The sequence below is a fragment of the Aspergillus fijiensis genome (assembly GCF_003184825.1).
Source record: "Aspergillus fijiensis CBS 313.89 unplaced genomic scaffold BO72scaffold_39, whole genome shotgun sequence".
Lineage (NCBI taxonomy): Eukaryota > Fungi > Ascomycota > Eurotiomycetes > Eurotiales > Aspergillaceae > Aspergillus > Aspergillus fijiensis.
Genome location: NW_024469015.1, coordinates 179,081 through 199,246, shown reverse-complemented (window position 1 = coordinate 199,246; position 20,166 = coordinate 179,081). Strand labels below are relative to the sequence as shown.

The following is a 20,166-nucleotide window of genomic DNA, read 5'->3' as shown; positions in this document are numbered from 1 at the left end:
CTCATGATAGTTGATTTGTCTGGTCAATCTTCGTTCTATGGATCAGACCAGCTGCTACATTTCTTGACAAACAGCTCAATTTGGCTGGGTACAGGGGGTGTCCGAGTTTGCCGAGCCGGCCTCGGACATTTCGTCGGCCTATTGGAATAGACCGAGCTCTGGGTGAGGCTTTACTTGTATAGAGCTTCGCAGACCGCTGGCTTCTCGACGTCTATAAATATGAATATACTGTGTGCAGTTATCTGGACGTTCAACACAAACAGAAATACTTATTTCTTTTCCAAAGCTTTGTCTCGCTCAACAAATAATCACACTTCCTCAACAGCATAATGCCACAGCACATCGCTATTATCGGCGCGGGTCCGTCAGGCCTCACTCTCGCAGCCTTGCTGCAAAAGCATGGAATCCCCTTCACCATCTTCGAGCGCGAGACCTCTTCCAGCTCGCGATTTCAGGGTGGATCCCTCGACCTTCACCCGGAATCCGGGCAACGGGCCCTACGGGAAGCGGGCCTCTGGGATCAATTCCAGAAGCACGCCCGCTACCACGACCAAGACTATCGCTTCGGAGACAAGACCGCAGCAACTTGGCTCTACCACCAGGCATCCGCAAACGCAGAGGGCCGCCCGGAAATTGACCGGTCATTGCTGCGCAAGATCCTGATCGAATCCCTGGACCCCGACAACATCCGCTGGGACCACTCCGTCTCAGAGATTGTGCCCCTGGCTGATGGTCGCGTCAAGCTCTTGTTCCAAGGCCGAGAGGACCCCGTGTTCACCGATTTGGTCGTCGGAGCAGACGGCACGTGGTCCAAGGTCCGACCGATGCTGACCGGCTGGAGGCCCGAGTACACCGGTTTGACAGTCATTGACTGCCGCATATCCAACATCGATGAACGATTCCCCGAGCTCAGTGAATTTGTGGGCCGGGGCACCTTCTTCTGCCTTTCCGAGGGAAGCGGGATCTTCATCCAGCGCAACGGAGACGGTAGCGTGCGCGTCTACCCTTGTCTCCGGGTGGAGGAGAAATGGGCATGGAGTGACCCCTCCTTCGACTGGGGTGATCATAAGAAAATGACCGAGTTCTTGATTGAGAAATTCTTTGCGACATGGGATCCTCGTCTCCAGGCTGTTGTTCGGAATGCGGACGCGAATATGACGCCCCGTGCGCAGTATCGCATGCCCTCGGGACTGCGGTATCCGCATCGTCAGGGACTGACGCTGATCGGTGACGCTCTACATGTTATGTCCTGGTTTGCGGGCGAGGGGGCAAATCTGGCGATGCTGGACGCGGTGGACCTCTGTGAGGCGATTCTTGCGCATCCAGGGGATCTGAACCAGGCGATGCGCAGTTACCAGGCGAAAGTGGTCGACTCCTGCCGGGCGGATGTCACGAATGAGATGTCGCAGGAGCTTCTGGTCAAGGCGATATCGGATGATTCTCCGAGGGCTTATGTGGAGGCGATGGCTGAAGCGATGGATGCTTGGTTTGCCGGGGGCAAGTTGCTGGGCAGGGTCGAATACAACCTTTGCTAGACGAGGTGAATTTGACTCTTCTACCAGTTGGATTTCAGCCAGTAAATTCGAAGCTCTAAACACAGTTTTGCCATTAACGGTTAAGAATGAAATTCAACATGACCTGGAACCTCAGTATATGACAAGCGTGGGGTCAGCAGTATGCTTGCCGATGAAGCTCCTTGAGCTATGGGAATATCTTCTCCAGGTTGAGCATAAGTTTCAACTTCAGCCTGCTTCTGGATCCAGCTGCGACTGTGCCAGAGACCCCTGTCGACCAACCAACAAGGAAACAACCCGTACCGGCGGCGGCAAGGAATGGGGCTGAAATGACACCCCCCAGGAACCCTGCCAACCCCCCCGCCATGCACATTCTCCCTGCTCTAGCCGTCCAAGTATAGTACTCTCTCACAAGGGCCTGCCAGAGCCAGCTCATCAAAGTACGGAGAAAGATCAGTGCATGACTAGAGGGTACAGCAACAAGATAGGCCAGGCGAATCGCAAGAGCATGACAGTTCCAGAAAATAGACATACATGCCCAACCTCGGCGCATGTCGTTGTAGACTAAGTATCCCAGGTTAGCACTAAGTCATCACAACTGAATTGAGTCGGAAGATGTACTCTGGACGATCTCTGTATCGATCATGCGGGTGCGCCCGATCACATCACCGCTTTCAATGCGGCAAATTTCATCCTCGCACCAGTTCCAACCTGCATGGGCATCCACGCCCTTCACGCTGCTTCTGCTTGCACTGCTGTGAGAGGGGACACTCATAGTCGCGTCTCCAGGATGCTCCCAAAACTGTGTGTATCGGAACTTCTCGAGCAGAGTCATGTCGGTATTTTCCCAGACCGCAGTTTCAATCACGCACATGGCGTAATGGGTCACAAACCGGAGACGGGATTTCAGGTTTGGCAGGCTGCTATTCTGGTGGCTGGACCATTCGATGGGTGAGTATAGTTTGGGATCATATCCTACTGCGCCCCGAATATATTCAAAGGAGCCGCCGATTGGGGTGGTCACAAGAAGCACAATGCGTGGGCCTAATACTCCGAGGTGAATTAGAGGGCCAGTCTCAAACTTGTCACGTAATAGGAAAATGCATCAGGAATACCATTTTCTTCGAGCCTCAACATGGCTCTTTCGTTATTACCTGTGCGGCCTTCAAATGAAGACTCCCCGAGCAAACAGGCTTCACGCTTTTGGGCAGATAACCTTGACTTTATTCAGCTCGAGACTCTTAGTCAAAATCACCAGTCTGGATGTAAGACTGGACGAAGGCCTTTGCACAGAATGCAGGAAGGTTTATATCCTCCGCACAACTGCTTTGGCGCCGCTTCGACTATGAACACAACACGGAGTTCTATTCCGCATGAGACAACATTATGACTGAATTATGCTCGCTCTATGGGGGCCCAGACCCTTTCTCCAATACAACAAAGCCAAGAACATCTGTTCAGAATAGCGTGGGGTAGCATTAACTATCAAGGCGAAACCATAATTGCCTAGGATTTGCTTTCCGGGAGGAGCTGGAACTTCACAATCTGAACCGTGAAGCAAGACCCATCATCAAGATTGTACTATCATGAGAGTCACATTCCCAGCACCTCGGTACCAAAGCATGACTGAAATGCGGGATGCGGACTTTACGCATAAATTGCCGAGCCCGGTGGTAACCGCGATATATCATAGGCATGGTTCCCTGCCCCGCAGTAGGCAATCCCCGCAATTGTCCGAACAACCGTACTCAGCAAGCTTCCTCACCCCAAAACAAGGGATCAGTCTCAAAGAAGAATGAAGCGGACACTGAAACCGGGTACGAAAAGAAGACGACCTCCACTGGCTTGCATCCAGTGCTATCAGCGGAAAGTCAAGTGTGGCAAGGAATTCCCATCCTGCAGCCGGTGTGTGAGGGCCGGAATTGCCGAGGAGTGCACGTATCGCGGGGTTTCGACTCATCAGAAAGATGGAATGACCAGCCCTGCCAGATCTAACTATCAGGAAGCTGCACCGGTGCCTAGAGTGTTGTCGTCAGAGAGTGGCCTACAAGCAGAATCCCAGCCCACACCGGCTGGAATTCACGAAATGACTCATCTCCGTCGCAGGGGCGGCCTTGTTCAGTTCTACGGGTATAGCTATCACATGAACTTCTATCAGCAGGTGAATATCCAATATCTCCTTTCCAAGTAGATAGGATCTGGGCAATATAACACAAAAAGGCATAGTTTCCCGCACTTCGATCATACATTGCCGGTGTGAAAGCTCAGTACCCTGCGATAAATGTGGCGAGAGACGGAGTCTTTCCACCAAACCATGAAAGCACGACCTTTGGCAAGCACATCAGTGTCCCGGTGGGCACAACGGTTCTCAAGGCTGTGATACCAAGCAAGTCGGTGTCGGATGCGCTAGTCCAGACCTATCTTGATCGTTTCGAAACCACATATCGCGTGTTGGACCGGTCGGCTTTCATGGTCGAGTATCATTGTCATTGGAGCGGTTCCACGTCAACAGCTCCTTTCTTTCTCGCCCAGCTGCTTTTGGTCCTTGCAACTGGTGCCAGCCTGCATTCCGAAACCTACCTCGAAAACGAAACCAAAGCATCAATCTACATGCAAACAGTCAATTGGATCGACGCCGCTGAATCATGGCTGACTTCCACCAACAATGTTGTGCCACAATCTCGCGAAGCAATTGCAGGTCGATGCTTGGTGCTTATTGCCAAGCGCGCGAACTACATACAAAGCAGCTCATTCTGGACCGGCAGCGGCGAACTGATGCGGCTGGCCATGGCGGCGGGATACCACCGGGAGATCAGCCCAGCAGCTCGAATCTCCTCCTACGATCAGGAGATTCGTCGGAGGCTATGGATGACCATCGTAGAGCTGGATGTCCAAGCCGCTCTAGAACGAGGCATGCCGCCCACTCTGCGACCTGATGACTTTTATATAGCCTGTCCCCTGCACATTAATGATGATAAGCTCTGCGAGTCTCTTGACTGTACGGAGGTTGCCGTACCTCCGGGGAAAATGGCTGATACCTCGTTTCAGGTCACTCTGCTACAATCCTTGCCGACCAGACTTGCCATATGCGCATATGTCAACGGCTGCGATGGAACGATGCAGTTTGAGCAAGTGCAAGAACTGGGGGAGGCTTTGCACACAGCGCTTCAAAATATCCCAGACTGGGATAGTCGCGCAGCAGATCCCCGCCAGCAAAAACTGGCGATGTACTTAAGCACTCTGCTAAAGATTCAGCTCTGTCAGTATTTGCTTTTATTGTATACCAGGTTCATCTGCCAGTCCCCGCACTCGTTCCACTCAACCATATGTCGCAGAGCTCGTTTGGATGCTAGCACGACAGTGTTGGAATGCTACCGAAGACTCGACGACGACGGAATTCTCCCGAAGCACGCTTGTCAAACTGGGCTGATGGTGGCCGCCTTGAACATTTGCCATGAGATTTTTCTTTCTCATAGTCCTTGCGGTGAGTGAAAGTACCGTGCTTTGATCCGAAGAGAAAACGAAAAAGAAAATAGGCGGATGGGAGAGAAGAAACACTATGTTGACATTTCACGCCGAGAAGAAGCCATCTCAATGACCACTTCCTTGGGGGTAGCAGGACACCTCCTTGGAGCAGTTGAGCAGGTCCTGGCGATCTTGGAAACAAGGATAAGTAGAACGCTGCATGGACTGAACGAGTACTATCTTCTCAGCATGATCATCGGTCTCGTCAAAACCAGAACATCCCCGGAGACGAGTGTCATTAATGACAAACAAGCTGCAAGTCGAGCAATCCAAGTGTGCACTTTCCTACACACCGCGCGGGCATCTTTACTCGCGTGCGACTCCCCTATCCAGCCCGTGTAAGACTTCCTGCCGTAGCATCCCTGCCGGGCTTACCTGTTTGGCTAATTGAGGTGTTGCAGTGAACCAGAGTCTAGCTCACAAGAGCGGTCTCCACTAGCAATGCTTCACGACACTTCGATTGGTCTGGACTCATTGGTATGAAAATAGCCCCTTCTTCCCATCGGCCACAGCTAATCCTATTTGGTGGCTCAGTCCAACGACAATGCAGGGTTCATTGAGGATGATTTCTTATTTGACGCCTTCCTTCAGGACCGATCCTGTTTTGTCTAGCCACCGGGCAAGCCAAACTGGTTAAGACATAACATTTTCGCTGTGGGTGACCCACAATTGTGCTCATAAACCGCAACTTGCCTACGACGCAAACATGTTAGATAGTCTGGAATAGAGCTTTTCATAGTCCCAACTGTGCTGTATCAGGTATGCTTGACGCCGTATCAACGCCAAGAAGCATCTCGCCGCGACAACCACCTTCCTCCATCTCCACCGAAGAACGAAAGCACCTCAAGACCTCCCAGCTCCCACGATATCTTAGGACAGGAACCCATACAACCACACTAAGCCCTATCCGCCGCCGCCGCCGCCGCCGCCATCATCCCCTGCAGCATCTCCACGTCCATGACGTGCAAATCCTCCCCGTTATCCCCCAGGAACACCGAGGGCCCGCGACTGACCATCAGCAGCTCGGTCTCGCAGTCGAAGGGCAGCGGATCGTGCACCGCGCCTGTACTTTCGGACACATAGTCGCCGGCGACAAAGGCCCCCGTCTGCGGATGGGCGCCGCTGCCCCGGAGGACGTAGATTTCGGCGCTCTCGACGTGGCGGTGGCGCGGGAGGAGGCCGCCCGGCTCGGCGCGGACCATGATCGTGTACTCGCCCGTCTCGGGGACCAGTTTGACCACCTTGATGAAGACGCGCGGCGCAAGGGGCAGCCATGGGAGGGCGTCCACGTGGACGGTAAATCCTGCGTCCTTGTTGTTCGGGTGCATTTTTTCCCACAGTTAGGATTGAAGTGACCCTGGGTCGTGTGTGATTTTTGCTCCTTGAATTTTGATAAGTCTCTAATAGTATGATGTAAAGTGATGTGCTATGCTTGTGTTTCTCGAAGATTTAGGACTTTGTGATGTTTGATGCGGAGGAAGGTGAGCGTTCTTTCCAACATACGGTGTGCAGGGAGGTTTCGAGGCGGGAAGGTAATGATGAAATAGCAGTAGAAAGAGTTGATGAATGCATGCGCACTATGAGGATTGATTTCATTGTATCAAGAAGAAAATGACGGCCGATCCAAGGGTTTCGGAGATCCGAGCCTGGCCGGAAGTCCGACCGAGTCGGTAAACGTCTTCCCTTCATCCCGTCAAGGGCCTTCTCAGCTGCGGACTGTTTGTTCCACTTCCGTTCTGTGCCAACGACGCATGCCCGGAAGACGTAGATTACCGCCTCATCACATGAACATGGCCCGAGGATGGATATTTTGTCCTCGTCTGGCCCGTCCTTTACATCGGGCCACCATCGAAAGGCTCGACACCTTCGTCCAGCCATCCCGGTGGAACCTGGCTATTGAACAACTGCCACATCAGCCAGTCAGCAGAGGGGTCCACGTCGGTCGTGGTGGTCGTGGTGGTGGCGGGCATAGACCCCAGAGTGGCTCCGGAGAAAACGGGGTGGAAAGCGCCAAGGGAAGCCGTGTTGTCGGCATGGTCGACGCTGGTCTCAGCGAATGTCACTGATGCATCGCCGTCAGGCACGACAACTTCGGAGCCAGAAACAACGCCATCACCAGTTGTCCGGAAAAGGGGCTCACAGAGACGCTCCAACGACTGCAGCAGGTTCAGGAGCTTGCCTAGGTGGCGATCCTGCTTGAACGGCTCCAGACGTTGGATGATCCGGCCCATGAGCTCATAATCATTCTGATCCTTAGTGCCGATGATGTTGCAAAAGACGACAAAGAAGGCGCTCAGGGGATAGAGGAATAGGGTCCTGGGGTGGTCTTCCATTAGTCTGAACTGTTTGCAGTGGAGGACGGAACGGGGGAACAAGACGCGCACCATGTCAAAAACGAAGGATAGGGATCATCAAACCCAGGTAGCTCGGCGGGGTGTTGCTGAAGGAAGTGGAAAGCTCGGAGCGACTTGCGCGCATCGATGAGGCATTCCTGATGAACCTTTGGGCTGAATGCCCTTTTCAGCCGGGTACGGTGGATCTCGACAAATATGGCGTAGTAGCAAAAGTCCACGCCGACCCAGTCATACTGGACCATTTTGGGATGACAATCACGATTCTAGATAAAAGCCTTGCTTAGATGAACGGTTTCGTGTCAGCGGTAAGTGGTGTAGGGCATACCGCCTGCAAACGTGGAAGGATGGCCTGCATTTTGGCCTCGAGGAGCTGGCATGTCTCTAGAGTTCTATCGGTGGGGTGGATTTTGTTACCACAAGAGATTGCCCGTAGCTTGCCCTGGACTTGGGCAAGATCAAGTATAACCCGTAAAAGACTATCGTACGGGGACGACGGTGCTAATGTGATCAGGTCGGTAGGAGAGACCTCGAGGTCGGGTAGCGAAGAGGGCCGACAGAGCAGAGAACTCAAGGTCTGGTCAAGATAATAGCACCAGTAGACGACACTGTGAATCTCTTGCTCCACCTCGGAGGTTGCTGGCAGTCTACGGATCTTGTGATAGTTGAGGGCAGTGATTTGTCGGGCGGCATATGAGACAAAGAGCCAACATTGGTGTGGTCTCCCTAAGTGCTGCATGAGCAGTGCCTAGAGGGGGGAGGGTTTAGCCAAGGGGGTCGTTCATCTTTTCACTTGGAAGACAACGTACACTAGACATCATTGATTGGATGGTCAAGAGATCTGGGGGTTTGAGTATGTTGAAGTTCTCAATGCTGCGCATTGCTGCCGCTACATAGTTGGACCTGGATTCCGACATTTCCTTTCGGAGAACAAGGTCGTTCATGGATCGTGATACCTGATATATATGAAAAATGGCTTTGACGTAGATGCAAATGCAGTACTGGTGGAACGTCTTGGCTTCGAGCTGGCATCGGTCTTGTAGTAGGGGCGTAGCCATCCTTACATAGGCCTTGTCGGATATGTGATCTGGCCACTGTATACGCACAGATTCCGGCGGGCCTGATTTCCATCAGCAGTGGGTCGATGTGAGGGAGGGGTCAGATATCGATACCAGGAAGAAGCATGAATAAGAGCTCACGCGGTGGTACTTTGGGAATAGTACCAGGGGGGTCGTGCAGATGGCTCCCTTCTTCCAGGGCTGTGGGCGGCTGATGGCTGGCCATGGTGCTCACAAGTTCAAGAGCCGATTTTAGTATTGACTGTTGCTCGCGGCTGATAAAGCGAGGGTTCTGAAGATCTATCTGTATGATGTTCTTTGCCTGGATTGCATGATAGTTCGACCCTTCGTCACTTGTCGTTGAGATAGCATCAGGAGAGGGAGGCCTAGCTATTGAAGTTGAATCTGGATACTCAGACTGTCTAGGAGGGCTACAGTCTGTGAGTGTGCGGCCAGGGTTTGGACGTTGTCTGAAAGCACTTTCCTTTAGAGACGTGGTCATCGACTTTAGCTAGTGGTTCCCGTACCTTCTGGACATCTGTCTGTCAAAGTCGACTATGGTTTCCTGGGGGCTTAAAAAGCTGCGAATTGACGTCAGAGTAAGAGTCTCCCTGATGAGAAGGAGCTGAATGCCAGCAGACCTCTGAAGGGTTCTCTTCTTCGATGTACGTCCACCGCGCTGGCGTCTACACATCGCACCGGCGTCTGCGCAGTTGGCGCATGGCGCTTGCCGATTACACTTGACCTATTTGACAACGTAGAAGTCAGCTATACCAAGAGAGATACGTTCAGCTCCGGCGCGGTAGAAACCTTTCTGGCATGGCACAGGTCACACTGTTTACGGTGGATTAGCCTGGGATGACTACTAACGTCGCATCAAAGCCAATCGACTGGCTTGAACTGGTATGACCTACGGCAGGAAGAACGTCCGTCACAGGGGTGATGCCATTTGTCATCTTTGCATACACGCTATTTGGCGCCTATTCGGATGGTACTTCATATGATATTCTCATTTGATAGGCAGGCTGGTGAGAAAGAAAGGTTCGAGCTTCAACTAACTGCAAGGGAGGCGGGGACAGGAAAATTGACAAGATTCTGCCGCTTCCTTGCCGTCAGTTGACCGTCGCCGCCCTCAGGTAGATTTAGGCATTCCTTGTTGCCTTGTTGCCTTCCTGCCTCGCTGCCGTGTTGCCTGAGCCCTTTCTTCCGTAGTAAACTTACCACCCGCTGCTCATAAGATCTGTGGTTCTACTATACATGCTGCTGGGCATCCGATATGACGGATCTCTCAGGCCATTTGTCATTTGGCTTGTCTAAATTGCGCTATGCTTGTATTTTCACAATGCTTATGAACCTCCCAACGTAGGTCAACAACCCTCTAGAACGCCATCTAGAGCTTGGCCGGGTCCAAGGTACATTGTCCAATAGCATCAACACTCAACCCCAAATCATTGCCAATGCCGATCTACCACGCCAAAATCTGTCCATCATATTTCTCCCATCCCGGAACATCAATGTTCTTAAAGGTCCCATTATCCCGGCTATCGGCTGCAAAAGCCACCTTTAATACTGCCTTTGCGCCCTGAGGCACGGTGAGATCAGCGTGCTGCCCGCCCATATCGCTTTTCAACCACTGTACGCTATTAGTGAGTATGAAGTCAATCTTGTTCGGTTGGTGACAAAGGCAACCTACACCAGGACTGACTGCGAGGAATACAAAACCGTCATCCTCATATGAGAGAGCATATTGTACAGTCAACGCGTTCAATGCGGCTTTGCTGATCTTATAGGCTGGACAAGGTGCATAGGCTACATCTCGAGCATGGGTGATGGAGCCGTATGCGCTGGAGCTGTAGTTGTAGTGTTAGCATTCGCCAATCAAGAAAGACTCAGCACGCGACGGTCAATCATCCACTTACACGCTCACCACCCTCTTAACCTTGCTCGACTGCATGAGAGGCAGACACTGTCGCAGGACATTATGCGTGCCAGTCACGTTGACCGATAATTGCCAGTCGAGGTCCGACCTGAGCACTGTTAATCTCTCCGCCCCGGCTAACGGTCATAGGCAAAGGGTGGGTATTGCATACATAAGAGTCACCTTGCCATGGGTTTCACTGTGGACACCTGCACAGTTGATCAGGATATCCAGACTGCGTCCTCCAAGGGCCGATCTCACTTCCTCGGCCGAGTTTGCGATGGCCCCCGCGTCCGCTACGTCGAGTGCGACGAAAACAACGGCGCCATTACTTGTGGAGATGACTTCCTTCAGCTGCGGGCTACATGTGCGGGCAGTGGCCACGACTATTCCACCTTTCAAGTCGTGATGCACAGCTAATTGTTTGACCAATTCGAGGCCAAGCCCGCGAGAGCTTCCTGTGATGAGGGCGTTCAGCATGGTATGATGTGCAGGGATGGTGACGGGAGTTAATGGTTGAGAAGCGAATAGAATCCACCATTAGCCATTTTCGCTAGCTTAGTAGTCGGGCCCAACAAATAAATACCCGAGATATAGGCCAGGGGTTTTTTCTTCTTGGTTTTGGTATGCGGGCCGGCATTGCCTCTGCACAGAAAGTCTCGTCGGGTTCCAAAAGCCGAGGAGGGACTTTTTCGGACATCCGAACTAAAAGGGCAGTCGGCTTGGTCGTTCGGGGTAGCCCACCTTCTCCACCCAACACTGTCTTCACATAACTTCTAGCCCATAAGCTGTTCTCAAACAAGGACACAGGAGGCGATGGTCAATGGCCAAGATGTCAATCCTCAGTGGCAAACCTGCATGTGGCCAATCGAGCGGTGTCCATCGTCGGCCAACTGCACGAAACAAACTTGCAGCGGACTCTCAGGCCATGCATACAGGCTCCCTGGTCAGTCTAAGTCAAGGTGTATGAGAAGGTAGATCAGCTAGCTTCCAAGACTGTAACTCATATCATGCTCGCAAGCACCGCGTTCGACCTGAACTATTTGGCTAGTCTCTTGCTGCCTCTCCACTTTCCACCCACACACCCCCTTTATTGTTAACAAGACCTAGTGAATATGCCTGCGTCGAACCAGGAAGCAGATTCATTCGATACCCTGCGTTCCTTGCTGCAGGAAGACGAGATTGTCACCCCGGATTCCCCTAATTACGAGGCCAGAGTCCAGACCTGGGCCGCACAAAAGGATGCAAGGCCCCGCCTGGCACTCCGACCCACCTCCACCGAGTCGCTCAGCAGGGCGCTTGCCTACCTGTACAGAAGCACGTTGGACTTTGCCATCTCCGGCCAAGGGTACAGTTCCGCTTCAGCCAGAGATGTCGTGGTAAATACGTCGGGCTTCGACGACTTCCACTTCGACGCACAGGGAGAGGTGGTGACTGTTGGTGCTGGACAGACATGGGCGGATGTCTATCGAAAGCTCGCTGCCGCGGCGCCGGAGTATGCCGGTATGTGATTCTCTTCGAGTTCTTGTTCAGTATCCGTATGGATACAACCAAACAAACATGAAGGATGCTGATATGCTCCCCGGTATAACGGACAGTCGTTGGCGCCCGGACCCCTTGTGTCGGCGTCGCCGGAACCATCGTCAATGGGGGCTACTCGTGGGTTTCCAGCGAGTATGGCTGCATTTCTGACCCGGGTAACATGCTGGACGCCAAGGTTGTCAAGTATGACGGATCTGTGGTGTGGGCGTCGACGGAGCCGGAGTTACTCTGGGCACTGCGCGGGGGTGGTGGCGGCTTTGGGGGTATGTGTACATGTACCTTCGGCCCCCGCTCGGGTGATAGTCTGTACTAATCTCCATATCTGATTGTAGCCCTGGTCCAGGTCAAGCTCCGGACTATCCCCTACCCCCAGAATATCTGGGCCGGTCCCATTCTGGTGCCCAGGGAAAGGTTGGAAGAAGTCGCGGAGGGCATCGAGAACTTCCTTTCCCGGCCGCTCAGTCCCAGGATCACCATGTTCCTGTACGTGGTGAAGGGACGCCTGCTGGAGTCGATTGGCACGGACGAGGACATGCTGGTCATCCATGTATTCGACGCCAATGGGGAAGAGCACGGCCGAGCCAACTTCCGATGGGCGTTGGATATCCCCGGCGCCATCGATCAGACCAAGATTACGACTCTTGCCGGGGTGGCAAACCTGCAAGGTGAGAGATGGGCACCGCCAACGCTTGGCCCGTGATAGTGACTGATATGCAACTCTTTTATAGACAAAGCCGGGATTGTTAAAGGAACCATGAAGCAGTTCTGGCAACCATTGCTGCTCAAGGACATCTCGAAGGACGTCGTTATCAAGGCCTTCAAATGGTTCGCAGAGATTCGAGAGATCGATCCCTCACTAGGCGATTGCACCTATTTGATCTTCGAACTCTTAAGCTCGGTAAGCCTTTACCCTACCGTAGTAGGTCTGCACTGTAACACAAGCTGATTGTGCATGGCTTCTCTTCGATCTAGAGTGACCCAGTGGGCGGAATTTCTGGTTCTGCCTGGCCGAGACCCAGCGGTACGAAGCATATCCTTCTCCTCGGCACCGGATGCCCTGCGGATGCCAGTCCCGCTCAGGAAAAGCTGGCTCGCGATCTCGCGATCCATGCCCCCTCCAGCGTACTTGGGGATGATGCGGAGGTCTACGTGCTGCCAAATGGCCTTGAGGACTATCATGATACGACAGAGGTATGTGCTGCACCAATGGCTTACCTGCCCCCGTCAGTCACAGCTGCTCACACACGCGTGTAGATCTGGGGTCCGCATGCTGCCAGATTACGGGAACTGCGGAGACGCTATGACCCGCAAGGAAGGTTCAAGGGAGCTATTAGTGTGCAGACTCACCCAGAGTAAAAAGTTCTGCAAGTCACATGTAGTCACCCGTATTCCATGGAACCTAGGACTAACGACTCGGAAGTGCCCTGGTATCTAGAACAACCAGCATCCTTTGTGGTGAAAGAAGAATCGCTATTCAGATTCGCAACGGCATCCAGAGAACTATTTACTTAATTACTTGCAAAGTTCGCCGGCCCTAATCCACTAGTGATGTCTCATGTTGTAATATCCTGCAAATGACCCCAGGCACCCGTATTAGGGAAATGTGCCGTAGATATGTAGCGTAATTCTCGATCCGCCAACCACACATCGATAAGTCCAGAGTACCGTTATAAGGAGAACAAGTTCAACAATCTCGGTAATCCAGGTTATGATCGCCAGTGATGCCGTGGTGGACGCACTTGGAGAACCTGAGAGTCACATGGTTAGGCGGGCGCGAGCCACGTGGGCAGATTGCCAGGGTTTCATTGACACCAGTGCAGTACAAGGGGAATGTCCTGAAAGAGAGACTTTCATGGATTGTTTCCATTCAGAAGTAACCTACTTGGACGCAATGCACACACACACACAGTGCGGTACATGATCGGAGGCTCAGACGTGGCGAAATTACACCGTCGGCACCGCCGGATGGGACCCACCTTCCCCATGGGTTCGGCTCCGCATGCGAAACCAGATGCGGAAACTCTCATGCTTCCAAAAGCCGACATTGGGAGAATAGTGAGATCGAACCCATTGCTTCGGAGCTTGTAGCCCAGTCGGAGAATGCTGAACTCTTCATTTGGTTACTCGTAAGGTGGATTCGTACTTATGGACTGGTGAAGCTCCAATCCAGAACCGGCAGGGGTTCTCTCACAAAAATAGGCGAAGGATATGCCTCGAGTTACTTAACATGGCCTAGAGTAACTCCTTTCAGCTACTCGGATTCTGATTGCTCTGATTGCGGATTGGTTCTGAACCGAAGTCTCATATTCCTGTCTGGTTTCTGGCTCGTCATCCTACTCGGGGGGTCCAGATATCGCCCATAGATGCGCCGCCCGTCGCCAGGGCTGGGGATCCAATAAACCCAGTAAGGAAGCGAAATGCGAAGAGCATGCCAAAGTTCTTGGCGTAGAGAACGCCGAGGTTCAGCATGACAAACGCGAGAAGCGTGAAGAGGTAGATAGGGCTTCTGCCGACTGTCGGAAGCTCGGAAAGAGGCGACCAGATCATGGGTCCTGAGTCGGAAGGGATTCGAGGGTCAGAAAGGAAGGTGGTTGCAGGTCAGAAAGACTAGCGTACCGATACCATACACCAGCACAAACAGCGTTAGGCCTAATGTCGAGGCCACAGTACTCACCCCAAACTCACCCGCTACCCCCGGGATACCGGGGCTGTAGATGGCTGAGCCAATGTATATGGCAAAGGTCAAAAGCCAGGTAAGCGAGCTGACCAATAGCTTCTTGCCGAGGCTCCAGTTCTGGGGATTCTATCTTCCTGTCAATTCTAGATCTTGCTTCATTAAGGAGGTACTGTCAAGGATTACCTCGGTGTCACCTGGTCTCCATCCCACAATGATGGTCTTCTCATCCACGTGGTCGGGCGCATGGATGGTGACTCCCGGTGACCGATTCGACGCCTGGGACATGATAGTCTGCAGCCCGTTGGGCTCAAGAATTCTTTCATTTGCTTCCAGGTCGGGAAACCTGACTCTGGCCTCTGCTGCGTTATCGATGTACTCTGACGCGATGGACGTGTCACATTCCTCGGGATAGGGTAGAAGCCGGTGGCCGCTTGTGATGCGAACGAGCTTCCCGAATGCCGTGTCTAGAAGCAGTTCACACATCATAGCTCGTAATTTCTCCAGAGCAGGGTGAAGCCGGTGTTTAGTATAACCACTCGAGATGATTGGCTACTGTGTGGACCAATGTTTAGGTAACTTGGAGGAGGACGAGGATAAGGCACCATATTTAACCACCTTCCTCTGATGACAAAACACATTGGATCGAGGCTCTGTCGCATTTTGGTTTGATTAGAACACTGACTGGAACCAAAGCTGAAGTATCTTTTCTCCGGCACTTTTTGTAAAGGCTTCCAAAGGCTCGACCGCCTGTTACGCCTAACCACCGAAAGCCCCTTGGTATTTCCGGAAGCCAAGCCTTCATTGTGAGTGGCTGGAGGCGGTGACCTACTCCACTTGTTCGGAAATCCGAGCAAGATAGGCTTCGGTGGGTATTTTCTGTGCAAACTAAGCACTACCAAGGCATACCTAGTGGATGAGCTGATCCTGTATGCGCCGCGAACTTTCTCGCCGGTGAGGGGATCCCCAATCCACAATTGAAGGTTTACTTCGTTGAAATATCCACAAAAGAGAGAAAAGAAAAAAAACCATCAAACATCATCCATCATGTCTCTCAGAAGGAAAGTGCTGGCAGGCACCGCCCATCTCTGGGAGTATCGGCCTGGCACTGGGAGTGTACTTCACGACAGCTGACATTCATGTAATTCCCTTGAACGCGACGGACCCTATCTTCACTTCCAGGTACTACAAAAGCTACAACCCCAACGACAACCCCACCATCCACGACCTGCACATCCTCAGGGTGCCACTGCAGCGGATTGACCCTGCACTCCGGGAGGATCCGAAGAAGCTTCTTGAAAGATACTGTGGGGGAATATGGGCGGGAGCTGGTAAGGCATTGAGTCTCGACGCAAGCAAAGCCCTATGTTGTTTCTAACCTCTTTTTATGATTGTACAGGGTTTGCTCCGCAACGAATCCTCCGCAAATGGCTGGATAAGCCCGATGCGAATACCTACCAACTTTGGTCCCCTTGCGAGCTTCTACGGTCCGATTACAGAGTAGGCACTGACATCGTCGCGGAATTCGAGGTCATTGATCGGTCATCAAACTCAATCCTCATTCGTGGTGGAGATAAAACCTGCAATCGCGGCCTCCGTCCGCTGGACGCGTTAATTGAGGTCGCCGCTCGAGTCGACAGGGAGAATGATGTTGTCGAGTTTGAATTCAAGTCGCTCTTCTTTCAGGGCGTTGGACAGACAGACAGGCTTCCGATGCCAGGGCCTGTGGTGTGGTTGCATGAGCTTTACGCAAAGATTTTGTTGAAGTCGGCTGCACAATATATTCTCAAATAAGCCCCAAATAGAGCACAGAAGCAGAATTGGATGAACCGAGCTCCAACGCCGCTTCTCTCAATTTGTAAAGCTGTATCCTTCCATGATATCCTGCACTGCTTCTACAAAGTATACTTACTACCAGAGAAACACGGCACCAGACAGCTGGGAAGTTCACGCGCAATGAGACACTTGAACCGCCAGCCTGTGCAATGACCCGCCAGGAGCACCTTTGGCTCTAGCTTCTTCAAATCATTCATGGTTGCATTCAACTTGGCATCATCTGCATCGGCCAGATGGTATCCGCCCACCACGCAGTACAATGGGGTGTCGTTGCCGAGCTTGACTGCGTCGCGACAGGTATTAACAATGCCAGCGTGCCCACAACCGGTGAAGACCACAAGCCCCTTGCCTGCATCACCGCCCCATCAACTTCAGTCAGAACAGTCCCACGATTCGATTTGCTAAGATGGCGAGTTTGTGGCACACCTTTGAGATTGCACATGACATAACGCTCTTCCATGATCAACGTATCCTCCTGCCACTTCTTGGCGGTTTCATCAAACCGCCGTCCGCCGTAGATACCATCTTCGTAGCTGGTCTCGCGCGGGATCTCCCCCGATATCAGGAAGAAATCGTCCAGTACGGTGTGCGGTCAGTCGCTTTTGAGCAAAGTCGCTCCCGCGGCTTCCAGCTCCTCCTCAAAAGAAGGGTCCGCTTCCAGGGAGATGGGCCGATCAGCCTGCACGCCGCGATAGGCTGGACGATCCGGATGCACGTCCACCACGACATTCCTGCCTCCCTGGTCATGCTTTCTGATGAGCTCGATGGCCTTGGTCAAGCCACCTGGGAGTGAAGATCAGTGACTACTCTTTAGCCATGGGAATTATAGCTCCAGCACGTACCCGAATGATCGCGATGGTAGTGCGACAAGACCACGTGCTCGATGCGGCCCACCTCGGTGCGAAGGCGACCGGAATTCTTCTCCCAGACTTCGCCCTCCGGCCCGGCGTCAAAGAGAAATGATGCTTTTTGTCGCCTTTGGTCGCGATCTATCTATCCTCGTTAATGATTGCTAGGTTCCTTCCCAGGGTCCCCGACCGAGAAGCACAAAGTTCGAGCCCCACCCACCAGAAGCAAAGAGATCCCATGCGCCGCACAACAGATGTTGTCCATGCGCATTTCCATTTGCGCGTCACCTCGCTCAGTGCCCGGTGGCAGCGGAGAGAGCGGGATGCCCATGAACCGGCTAGAAACTTGCACAGCCGGGTTCTGGCTTGGGGAAATAGGGTCCAGTTCGTCATTGACGATCACGTGGGCCTCGAGTTGGTCGATTTCAGTCAACATGGTGGGAGTTGTCAATCTGACTTGGACTATGCAGAGGGACAGAATGAGTACTTTATACGCGCCTGTAGAGGCGGACTCTGACATATGTGATGAGCTCATAACCAGGTTAGAATTAGAAGGTTGAGTAGGCTGCAGTGGCGGGGCGGATGTGCCGTTTCTGCTCGGCAATCCGTATGATGTTGCGAGTTGATCCGAGTTCCGACGGACTTGTTCCCGGAGTCGCCCGTCGCTTTGCGCGTGGGAGGATTGTTATCCTATGGAAAGTGTCACTCCACCCCGTGTTTGGCTTGGTAATACTGTGGATTCTCGGTATACCGAATCAGTTGGGAAAGGCCGACGAGTTCGTTCTTTCGAGGATTTGGGTTGTAGCGAGCAAAGGTTTTTGGCGTGTATATATATAGTTTTTGATATCTGCTTCCTGAAAAAACAAGCTATTTGGTCTGCAAATCTTGCCTTGCGAAACAGTCAAAGCTCATAACTTATTTGGTATAACTCGTTCCCTATATCGCGAATTCTGTATGTAGGAGTAAACTTGACTCACGATTTTCGTTATATAGCGAAGATAACAAATTTAAGATCCGGGGCGGATACTCCCAGCCCAAAAGGTCCGTTATATAGAGGATTTCTTTTGAAAGAGGTTCCTTATAGCGAGGATCCACAGTATAGTCACAAGTGAATAAATTTTGCATGCGAACCTAAGGATTGTTTCTCTCACGAAGTTTGTCGGACGATTGCATGTGATCTCAACCTGGCGGCTGGTGCTCCCACGTGACAGACGGCGACCGCCATCATCTAGTTCCAATGTGATGGTACGGATATGACACTACTAGGGCGCAAAGTGTCTCCAATCTTGTTCATTCGCTGCTCCGAGTCATTTTTACTCATGTCCGGTTCCAGCGAAACCCGAGATCTTACCCCGCCGAACGATCGTATCGATAAAGATGGCGGGAACGTCAGGTGCGGGAGGATTAGCCCTAATCGGAAGGACATACAGTATTCAGAAAGGCTAAAGCCCCTCACCGTACCCACTCGACATGTTACGATGATCGACGTCAGTATTCTTTGTTCGAAAAGTCATCTTCGTATCGGTGACACCCACGCCGCATAGCCCGTATTCCTTGTCATGCCACTCATATATTAACCCGATAGGCCTCCGAGATTAGCCCATATTGGAAGACCTCCTTTTTGGAACCATTTGCGCCCTGTATTCATCCCCCTCCACACGAAGCAAGACCTATCACGACCAGTCTGTCTACACTGCAATGCCCGAAACAATACTCGTCACTGGCGCCTCGGGCTTCGTTGCCTCGCACATCATCCAACGCTTCCTTGCAGGGGGCTATAATATCCGTGGCACCGTCCGCTCCGCGTCGACCGCCGAGACCGTCAAATCCCGCTATCCACCCGAATACGTGGAGCGCCTCTCCTTCGCCATCGTGCCGGACATAGCAGCCCTGGGGGCCTTTGACAAGGCCGTCCAAAATGTTTGCGGGGTGATCCACACCGCCAGCCCATTCTCTCTCACCGTCTCGGACAACGAGACCGACCTCCTCCAACCGGCCATCCAGGGGACGCTGAACGTCCTCGATGCCGTCTCCGCTCACGGACCCACCGTCCGCCGCGTCGTCTTTACCTCCTCCTTTGCCGCAAACCTCGATCTCACCCAGGGCCTCCGGCAAGGCTACCGGTACACCGAGGCGGACTGGAACCCGTGCAGCTACGAGGAGGCCAAGCTGACCCCGGACGTCAGCCTCGCCTACTGCGCGTCCAAAGCTCTCGCGGAGCGGAAGGTGTGGGAGTGGGTCGACAGCGCCGCCAAGGCCAGGCCGCTCACCTTCGACGTGGCCACTATCTGCCCGCCCTGGGTGTTCGGTCCCGCTCTCGGCGACCCGAACAAAGGACACAATCGGCTGAATGAGTCCGCCGAGGCAATCTGGAATCTGGTCAACGGATCCCGGGCGGAGGTTCCGGAGAATGACTTCATGGCGTTCGCCAACGTGCACGATGTTGCGGAGGCGCACTACCAAGCGTATACCCGGCCCGAAGCGGGCGGGCAGCGGTTTCTGGTCGCTGGGGGCCGTTTTGTGTATCAGGAGGCGTGTGAGATTATACGCAAGCGGTTTCCAGAGCTGAAGGACAAGGTTCCGTACCAGGAGGGTGGGAGTTGGGTGGACACGTATGTTGCGGATGGGAGTAAGGCGCAGATGGTGTTGGGGTTGCAGTATCGCAATTTGGAGGATACTTTGGTGGAGACGGTTGAGGATCTGTTGAAGAGGTTTGGATAAGTCATGGGTACAAGCGTCGTTCCTCCCCAAAAGTATCTTGTTGCATCAGGTACAATGTTATCAACTTCATTTTCTTCTTTCAGGGTGTCATACTGGGGCATATGCAGGCCGTGCCTCAAAGCTATCACATCTTCATACGACCTTTGTAATCCATGAAATACGGCTTAATTGTGCTGATC

At 52.8% G+C, this 20,166-nt stretch overlaps 11 protein-coding genes across 11 annotated transcripts; 5 read left to right on the top strand and 6 right to left on the bottom strand.

The window, feature by feature from the left end:
• Positions 1–268: 268 nt before the first annotated feature.
• BO72DRAFT_513669 (FAD-dependent oxidoreductase) lies at positions 269–1,535 on the top strand (the record flags this gene model as incomplete). The annotated part of the gene is made up of 1 exon (XM_040949484.1): positions 269–1,535. The coding sequence occupies exon 1, from the start codon at positions 330–332 to the stop codon at positions 1,533–1,535; it is 1,206 nt and encodes a 401-aa protein (XP_040799327.1). The 5' UTR covers positions 269–329.
• Positions 1,536–2,106: 571 nt separating this feature from the next.
• BO72DRAFT_498247 (uncharacterized protein) lies at positions 2,107–2,651 on the bottom strand (the record flags this gene model as incomplete). The annotated part of the gene is made up of 2 exons (XM_040948756.1): positions 2,107–2,558; positions 2,630–2,651. The coding sequence occupies 2 exons, from the start codon at positions 2,649–2,651 to the stop codon at positions 2,107–2,109; spliced, it is 474 nt and encodes a 157-aa protein (XP_040799326.1).
• Positions 2,652–3,255: 604 nt separating this feature from the next.
• Positions 3,256–5,381, top strand: BO72DRAFT_433394 (uncharacterized protein; the record flags this gene model as incomplete). Its single annotated transcript, XM_040943199.1, has 3 exons — positions 3,256–3,675; positions 3,741–4,998; positions 5,098–5,381. Exons 1-3 carry the CDS (start codon positions 3,310–3,312, stop codon positions 5,379–5,381), a joined length of 1,908 nt encoding a protein of 635 aa, XP_040799325.1. The 5' UTR covers positions 3,256–3,309.
• Positions 5,382–5,886: 505 nt separating this feature from the next.
• Positions 5,887–6,367, bottom strand: BO72DRAFT_478908 (uncharacterized protein; the record flags this gene model as incomplete). The annotated part of the gene is made up of 1 exon (XM_040947540.1): positions 5,887–6,367. The coding sequence occupies one exon, from the start codon at positions 6,365–6,367 to the stop codon at positions 5,936–5,938; it is 432 nt and encodes a 143-aa protein (XP_040799324.1). The 3' UTR covers positions 5,887–5,935.
• A 112-nt stretch (positions 6,368–6,479) lies between these two features.
• BO72DRAFT_408473 (Zn(II)2Cys6 transcription factor) lies at positions 6,480–9,477 on the bottom strand. Its single transcript, XM_040942381.1, has 9 exons — positions 9,363–9,477; positions 9,259–9,282; positions 9,090–9,193; positions 8,976–9,029; positions 8,563–8,918; positions 8,200–8,510; positions 7,719–8,138; positions 7,424–7,656; positions 6,480–7,355 (listed from the first exon to the last, which is right to left on the bottom strand). Exons 1-9 carry the CDS (start codon positions 9,402–9,404, stop codon positions 6,872–6,874), a joined length of 2,028 nt encoding a protein of 675 aa, XP_040799323.1. The 5' UTR covers positions 9,405–9,477; the 3' UTR covers positions 6,480–6,871.
• A 387-nt stretch (positions 9,478–9,864) lies between these two features.
• BO72DRAFT_529457 (hydroxyacyl dehydrogenase) lies at positions 9,865–10,855 on the bottom strand. Its single transcript, XM_040950241.1, has 4 exons — positions 10,539–10,855; positions 10,368–10,475; positions 10,142–10,298; positions 9,865–10,081 (listed from the first exon to the last, which is right to left on the bottom strand). The coding sequence occupies exons 1-4, from the start codon at positions 10,844–10,846 to the stop codon at positions 9,914–9,916; spliced, it is 741 nt and encodes a 246-aa protein (XP_040799322.1). The 5' UTR covers positions 10,847–10,855; the 3' UTR covers positions 9,865–9,913.
• Positions 10,856–11,375: 520 nt separating this feature from the next.
• BO72DRAFT_513661 (FAD-binding oxidoreductase) lies at positions 11,376–13,264 on the top strand (the record flags this gene model as incomplete). Its single annotated transcript, XM_040949483.1, has 6 exons — positions 11,376–11,869; positions 11,965–12,171; positions 12,241–12,573; positions 12,637–12,806; positions 12,881–13,099; positions 13,163–13,264. Exons 1-6 carry the CDS (start codon positions 11,482–11,484, stop codon positions 13,262–13,264), a joined length of 1,419 nt encoding a protein of 472 aa, XP_040799321.1. The 5' UTR covers positions 11,376–11,481.
• Positions 13,265–14,236: 972 nt separating this feature from the next.
• BO72DRAFT_382740 (MFS general substrate transporter) lies at positions 14,237–14,711 on the bottom strand (the record flags this gene model as incomplete). The annotated part of the gene is made up of 2 exons (XM_040941484.1): positions 14,237–14,460; positions 14,525–14,711. Coding segments are annotated over 2 exons (411 nt in total), but the record flags the coding sequence as incomplete, so codon positions are not given.
• Positions 14,712–15,513: 802 nt separating this feature from the next.
• On the top strand, positions 15,514–16,376 carry BO72DRAFT_470178 (uncharacterized protein; the record flags this gene model as incomplete). The annotated part of the gene is made up of 3 exons (XM_040947008.1): positions 15,514–15,536; positions 15,678–15,913; positions 15,982–16,376. 3 exons carry the CDS (start codon positions 15,514–15,516, stop codon positions 16,374–16,376), a joined length of 654 nt encoding a protein of 217 aa, XP_040799319.1.
• Positions 16,377–16,477: 101 nt separating this feature from the next.
• Positions 16,478–17,702, bottom strand: BO72DRAFT_478906 (MBL fold metallo-hydrolase; the record flags this gene model as incomplete). Its single annotated transcript, XM_040947539.1, has 5 exons — positions 16,478–16,767; positions 16,845–16,968; positions 17,104–17,201; positions 17,261–17,383; positions 17,483–17,702. The coding sequence occupies 5 exons, from the start codon at positions 17,700–17,702 to the stop codon at positions 16,478–16,480; spliced, it is 855 nt and encodes a 284-aa protein (XP_040799318.1).
• Positions 17,703–18,964: 1,262 nt separating this feature from the next.
• On the top strand, positions 18,965–19,987 carry BO72DRAFT_382717 (SDR family oxidoreductase; the record flags this gene model as incomplete). Its single annotated transcript, XM_040941482.1, has 1 exon — positions 18,965–19,987. The coding sequence occupies one exon, from the start codon at positions 18,965–18,967 to the stop codon at positions 19,985–19,987; it is 1,023 nt and encodes a 340-aa protein (XP_040799317.1).
• Between the last annotated feature and the right edge of the window lie 179 nt (positions 19,988–20,166).

Coding starts and splice junctions, on each gene's coding strand:
- BO72DRAFT_408473 (XM_040942381.1), bottom strand. CDS start 9,404: ATGACAAATGGCATCACCCCTGTGACGGACGTTCTTCCTGCC. Junction 9,283..9,362: donor TGACGGACGTTCTTCCTGCC/GTAGGTCATACC, acceptor CACCGTAAACAG/TGTGACCTGTGCCATGCCAG. Junction 7,657..7,718: donor TCCTTCCACGTTTGCAGGCG/GTATGCCCTACA, acceptor GCTTTTATCTAG/AATCGTGATTGTCATCCCAA.
- BO72DRAFT_529457 (XM_040950241.1), bottom strand. CDS start 10,846: ATGCTGAACGCCCTCATCACAGGAAGCTCTCGCGGGCTTGGCCTCGAA. Junction 10,476..10,538: donor CATGGCAAGGTGACTCTTAT/GTATGCAATACC, acceptor AACAGTGCTCAG/GTCGGACCTCGACTGGCAAT. Junction 10,299..10,367: donor GTTAAGAGGGTGGTGAGCGT/GTAAGTGGATGA, acceptor CTACAACTACAG/CTCCAGCGCATACGGCTCCA.